Genomic DNA, 6636 nt, shown 5'->3' on the forward strand with positions numbered 1-6636 from the left:
GTTACCAGGTGTGGCTTTTTCCTGGTTAATGAAGCGAGTGAAGAAAAAACATCTTCTCTTGGGAATCCTTTGATAGAAACACAAGCCTTGACTCTTTGCTGGTCACAAAGACAGCAACAGCAAACCCAGCTTGGGCCTCATTTATTTATGTGTTTAGTTTATGTATTTGTATTTCCCTACTTGCAAGGTGGCTGTTGATGATAACACTCAGCTTGAAAACAAAATCAGACAGGAAAAGCAGACTTCCAATAAAATGAAAGATCAAAGGCAGATTATATTAATCAGGCAAAGGCCTGAGGGCAGAAAACTGAGTTTTTTAGACTTTCAATAAATAAATAACATTCCTTGTTTCTGTGTGCTCTCTGTGTGCACCAGTGAGAACTGTTGTGCTAGTAATAACTACAAGGGGGCATTATTGAGCTGTTGTCATATTAGAGCAGCGTTTCTCAACCTGGGGGTCAGGACCCCTGCAGGGATCGTAAGGGGGTGTCAGAGGGGTCACCAAAGACCATCAGGAAACATAGTATTTTCCGTTGGTCGTGGGGATTCTGTGTGGGAAGTTTGACCCAATTCTATCATTGGTGAGGTACAGAATGCTCTTTGATTGTAGGTGAACTATAAATCCCAGCAACTACAACTCCCAAATGTCAATGTCTGTTTTCCCCAAACTCCACCAGTGTTCACATTTGGGCATATTAAGTATTCAAGCCAAATTTTGTCCAGATCCATCCAGAGAGTCCACAGTGCTCTCTGGATGTAGGTGAACTACTACTCCAAAACTCAAGGTCAATGCTCACCAAACAATTCCAGTGTGTTCTGTTGGTCATGGAAGTCCTGTATGCCATGTTTGGTTCAATTCCATCATTGGTGGAGTTCAGAATGCTCTTTGATTGTAGGTAAACTATAAATCCCAGCAACTACAACTCCCAAATGACAAAATCAATCCCCCCCCCCCCCCCCAACACCACCAGTATTCAGATTTGGGAATATCAGGTATTTGTGCCAAATTTGGTCCAGTGAATAAAAACACATCCTGCATATCAGATACTTACATGACGATTTGCAACAGTAGCAAAATGATGGCTCTGAAGTAGCAACAAAAATAATTTCATGATTGGGGGTCTCCACAACATGAGGAACTATATTAAAGGGTCACAGCATTAGGAAGGTTGAGAATCACTGTAATAGATACCTGACTCAAATACTGGCCCTCTGCATCTATGGATTCAAACGTCAATGCATTCAAAATAAGTCCAAAGAAACAACAACCCCAAACCTTACTTTTGCCATTTTATATAAAGGACAGCAATTTACTATAACACTGTATATAATGAGTCTCGAGCATCCATAGATTTTGGTATCTGTGGTGGTCTTTGGAACAGTTGACATCATCTAACCATAGTGTTCCATTTCCACACAGTTTTGTCATTTTGTTCTTTAGTTGTTGTGCTTTCACAAAATATAAATTTTGGTTTGCATTCCAGCTGAAAATATGTAGTTTTATGCACACTATATCCTTTCCTATTTCTAAAGTCCCCAAGTTACGAACAAGATAAGTTCTGCAGGTTTATTCTTAAACTGAATTTGTATGTAAGTTGGATCTATCCATCTATCTGTCTATCTATCTATCTATCTATCTATCTGCATGCTTTGGATAGTATAGGGAGGGGTAATGCCCCTGTGGTGTTTTCTTTGCTGTCTGGGCCCCTCTTAGCTATAAGTCATTTGTAAATTGGATGTTTGTAACTCAGGGACTGCCTGTATTGGGTTTAACAGTATGGCTGGCATCAGTTGGTGATACAGTCATACATCCTGCTTCCTATGTACAGTAGTGTCTCGCTTATCCAACCTTCGCTCATCCAACGTTCTGTATTATCCAATGCAGTCTGTCTCCTGCCCGGATCCACAGCTGTTTCAATACATTACAATGTTTTGGTGCTAAATTTGTAAATCCAGTAATTGCTACATAAATGTTACCACTTTTTCTTTGAATTGTTGTAAAACATGATGTTTTAGTGCTTAATTTGTAAAATCATAATGTAATTTGATGTCTAATAGGCTTTTCCTTAATCCTCTCTTATTATCCAACATTTTCGCTTATCCAGCGTTCAGCCGGCCCATTTATGTTGGATAAGTGAGACTCTACTGTACTTTGTTGGAAATTGTGGATGTCAGAAACTGTAAACCCATTTGTTGCAAATTGACCCGTGAAAAAATCATTGAATGACCCATGGGGAGTGGGAAATGTCCATTAAATATCAGACTATGTCCCTATAGATGAAACCGCAATCTTCTGAGACCTCCTGAAGCTCACATATAAATAAAATGAAACACGGTGTAATACAATGGTGTCCCTTCCTTATATAAAAACATTTCATTTCACCCCATCTTTGTTGGTGACTTTTATAATGTCCCAGTGTCTGTCTCCTCCTCCACTTTCCCCTTCTGCCCTCAGCATATTTCAATTGCTGCAGATGGATTTCAAAGGGCAAACTGAGGCTGGATCTCCACGGCCATATATCCCAGGATCTGATCCTAAATTATACTGTAGACACATATAATCCAGCTCAAAGCAGATAATCTGGTCCTGCGATATACAGCAATGGAGATCCAGCCATAGTTTGCATCAACTATCCCATTGGGAGGAGATGAGAGGAGCAGCAACATCTTGCCTTTCCCAGTTGGGCTCAGACAAAAAGCAAACCGCTGCAACATCTTTTAGTTGGTGTATTTTTCCTCTTTAATAACTTTTGCCATCTTGATCCCATGTCAATATGACTTGGGTACATGTTTCCATCTGGGAAATATGTTATAGGGCATAGGCACATGCAAAATAATATGATTTTACCTGGAAAGACGATAGGCATGGTTCTTCCTGCAGTATTTTCGTGATGCAACTGGCAACCATCGTCAGTGGTTTGACCCGTAGTTTGCAACCTGGATGGCTGCTTTGACATATTGAGGAAACATTTAACATGCCTCGGTCCAATTTATTTCTCTAGATGTTGCATTTATTTCCCCCCCCTTTCCCCAAGACAAGTCTTAGATCAGCTCGCTCAAAGATACCTTAAGGAAACAGTCAAGAAAACTGTTTCCTTATAATAATCAGAAAGAAAGATAGCCTTCCTTAACTATTGGTCCCGATTTAAAAAAAACATTGTAATTCATACAATAACTTCACAGTGGTCTTCAAATTAGTGGACTGTTCAGCCTTAGTGGAGTCATTGTATATGCATTTGTTGTTCCTTTCCTGCCACCTTGTGTCTAGAATGGTGAATTGTATGGTTTGATTTTTAAAAGTTTGGTTTTTTTAAAGGTACCTTAAGAAGATTTGCACTGTTTATCAGCTCTCAGTCCCTCCCATAGCCAAAAACCCACTAGCCCAAGATCACTAGCCTATAGCAGAGAACTCACTAGCTTGTCTTCAAGTCAGGGTTCGGTAGAAAGGATGTGAGGCTGTTTTCCTATAGATAAGAGCCTTCCTGAGCTGGGAGGAGGGCTTCACAGGAGACAAATGCTTTTGTCAATTGCACATGCTTAAACACACACATACGTGTGTGCCATGCAGGGTTCCCAGGCTTCAGGACTTAAGCCTTCTTTTCCAGCCTTCAGGGAGAAGGAATCCCAAGGCAAAAGTGTTGCCTTTAAGTACCTCATCACATAATGAATCCATTTTAAATCAGATTTCTGCCTCCTGCAGAATTCTGGGATTTGTAGTTTAAGGAGGAGCCTTTCACAGCCTCACTAAACTACAAAGCCCATAATTCTTCAGGAGGAAGAAACCAGATTTAAAGTGGATTCATAATCTAGTGTGATGAAGCACTAAAAGAATGCATCTTCTCTATTTGTCTCCATCTCCACTGCCAAATAGATGTCAGGAACATTGAGATGGACTCCTCTAGAGCAGGCATGGTCAAACTTGGACCCTCCCTCCAGGTGTTTTGGACTGCAACTCCCACAATTCCTAACAACCTCAGGCCCTTTTCTTAAGTGGTTGAGGGGGGAAAGGAAGGGACCTAAAGCTGTTAGGAATTGTGGGAGTTGAAGTCCAAAACACCTGGAGGGCCCAAGTCTGCTCATGCCTGGTCTACACTGACCATATAATGCAGTCTCAAATATGCATTGCATGGCAGTGCAGATGGGGCACTAGTAAAACATGAGGGTGTTGTGTTGCAATGGTACACTCTCCACAACCGATCTTTTCCAAAAGGCCCAATCCTAATTGTTTTGTTATCATTGTCACCTGCAAACATCCTTTTCCAGGAACAGCATCCTTATCCAGGACAAGAACTAGAAAAGACTGATTTTTTCCCCTGAGTCTTTATTTACAAATATTATACAGTGAAGAGAAAAGAGTCCCATAAGCACATGAAGGAATCCTGATCTGACTGCCCTAGTGGACTGTTGCAGACCACCAAAGCAGGTGACTGTATTGTCAAAGGCTTTCATGGCCGGAATCACTGGGGTGTTGTGGTGTGGTTTCCGGGGTGCATGGCCAACGGGTTCTAGCAGCATTTTCTCCTCCTTTCATTTTGCCTGCATTTCTGGCTATTGGCATCTTCAGAGGATCTGATGGTAGTCAAGCAAGCGGAGTATATAATATACCTGTGGAATGTCCAGGGTGGGAGGGAAAAGACATTGTCTGTTATACAAAATTAAAGGGGTGCAGTTAGCAAGCTTGATTTGCAAGTGTTTGAGAGGGATCCATCCATTAGCATGTAAGTAGTTGAGAAGATAGCATAGTCAATAATGAGGGCATCCTTCTGGAAGTAGCCTGGCCTTTGTTTCTTTTGAACTGTTTGCTCCCTGGAGACATCCTTGGCCTGGGTGGTACTCACTGGCCCTTGATTGCTTGCTGCTTGGAGGCCTCCTGTGTCTGGATGGCGTTCATTAGTTACTGTCTTGATTCTGGTGTTTCTCAATATGGGGCGCCAGATTATGTTCCTTTTCATGGTTTCTTCCTTTCTGTTGAAATCCTTCATGTGCTTGTGGATTTCAGTGGCTTCTCTGTGTCATCTGACATGATGGTTGTCAGAGGTCCAGAATTTCCATGTTCTCAAATAATATTCTGTGCCCTGCTTGCTTTATTGTGTGTTCTGTTATGGCTTCATTCGAGCTCAGACGGTGTTGTATTTCAGTGTTGATGTTGACTTTTGTGGAGAGGTGGTTGCCAAGGGAGCGGAAATGGTCAACATTTTCTAATGTTACACCATTAAGTTGTATTACTGGCATTGCAGAGGGAATGACTAGTGGCTTTTTCTGAAAGAACAACTTTAGTTTTCCTGATGTTCAGTGAGAAGCCAAGCTTTTTGTGTGCTTCTACAAAGGCATTTAGAGTGACTTGTTGTTCTTCTTCTGAATGTGCACAGACTATGTTATAATCAGCATATTGGAGTTCTATCACAGGCGTTGTTGTGACCTTGGTTTTGGCTTTCAGTCTGCAGAGGCTTGTCATCTGTTGGACTGAACTATCATAGACCGCCAAAGTAGAAGTGTTACTGATACTACTGTCCTAGCAGACTGTCATAAGCCACCAAAATGGTCCGCCCCTGGCCTGTTAGCCCCAGTAAGATGCTCTTGGCTAGCATTAAGCTCTTCCTGGCAGGTTTCGGAGGTCCAGTTGGCCAGGAGGTCACTAAAGTCCGGAGGGTTGCCATGGAGCATGCATAGTGGGCTGAGAGATGGCTCCTTCCAGAAGGATGGGGGCAGCTTTCGCCCGTGCATTGGAGCCACGCGGGTGTATTTCCTCTCCAGCCTCAGCTTCCTGTTGTCGGAGGAGACTTGCTGCTTGACGTACCCACACAGGCCATACTCAAAGAGCTCGGCCAGGGGCCCCAGCTTCTCAACCTCTTCCTGGCTGCAGAACTGCCTCCACAGCACTCCATCGCCTTGGCCTGGAGCCTTCGGAGAGGCTGGAGAGCCTTCGTCCTCCTCAGATTCCCTGCTTTGAGAAAGCCTGACCAAGTCGGTGTAGTACAACACCTGCCCAGAGAGCTTCGGGGAGCAGCCAGCCTCGTAGATGTTGCAGGAGCCTTCCTCTTTGCCTTTGCTGCCGAAATAGCTTTGGATGTCATCACTGATGCGCTCGGCAAAGTGAAGAAGCTGCTGTGTCATTTCTGTGCCGCTTGAGCTGGAAGCAAACACCTCTTTCCTTCCATGGCTTGCAGAACGATCGCCTTCTTCCATAACTTCCCTTTCTTCTTCTTCCTCTTCTTCATCCTCCTCTCCTCCTTCCTCCTCTTCTTCTTCATCCTCCATGTCTTCCTCCTCAGACAAGTCTTGGAATATCAGCTCTTGGCAGGCGGTTGGAGATAGGAACGAGTGCTGGAAGGCTGTGGAGAGCCTGAATTTGCTTAGGCTTTGGATGACGCCGGCTGCCATTTTTGCCCTTTGTGCTTGATTCCGTGGACTACATCACAGAAGGGAGAAAAGAAACAGTCAGCTATATAAAGGAACTGTTTGAATGTTTAAGCCATGGCATTCATTCTGCACTGTAGATGTACCCTCAGTCAAAGAAGTCCACTGCCAAAAATGTTCAATGCTCCTTCAATGAATGTTTGAAGTGGGTGTCCATAGTGCTACAATTCCCAACTGCAGCCCTTCATACGGCATGCAAAGGATGTGTTGTGTTTTTCA

General features: G+C 43.2%; 1 protein-coding gene across 1 annotated transcript; it reads right to left on the reverse strand.

The window, feature by feature from the left end:
- Positions 1 to 4318: 4318 nt before the first annotated feature.
- On the reverse strand, positions 4319 to 6393 carry PERCC1 (proline and glutamate rich with coiled coil 1). Its single transcript, XM_060784339.2, has one exon. It carries the CDS (start codon positions 6379 to 6381, stop codon positions 5524 to 5526), a length of 858 nt encoding a protein of 285 aa, XP_060640322.2. The 5' UTR covers positions 6382 to 6393; the 3' UTR covers positions 4319 to 5523.
- Positions 6394 to 6636: the final 243 nt, after the last annotated feature.

Source organism: Anolis sagrei, chromosome X (genome assembly GCF_037176765.1).
Source record: "Anolis sagrei isolate rAnoSag1 chromosome X, rAnoSag1.mat, whole genome shotgun sequence".
NCBI classification, from domain to species: Eukaryota; Metazoa; Chordata; class Lepidosauria; order Squamata; family Dactyloidae; genus Anolis; species Anolis sagrei.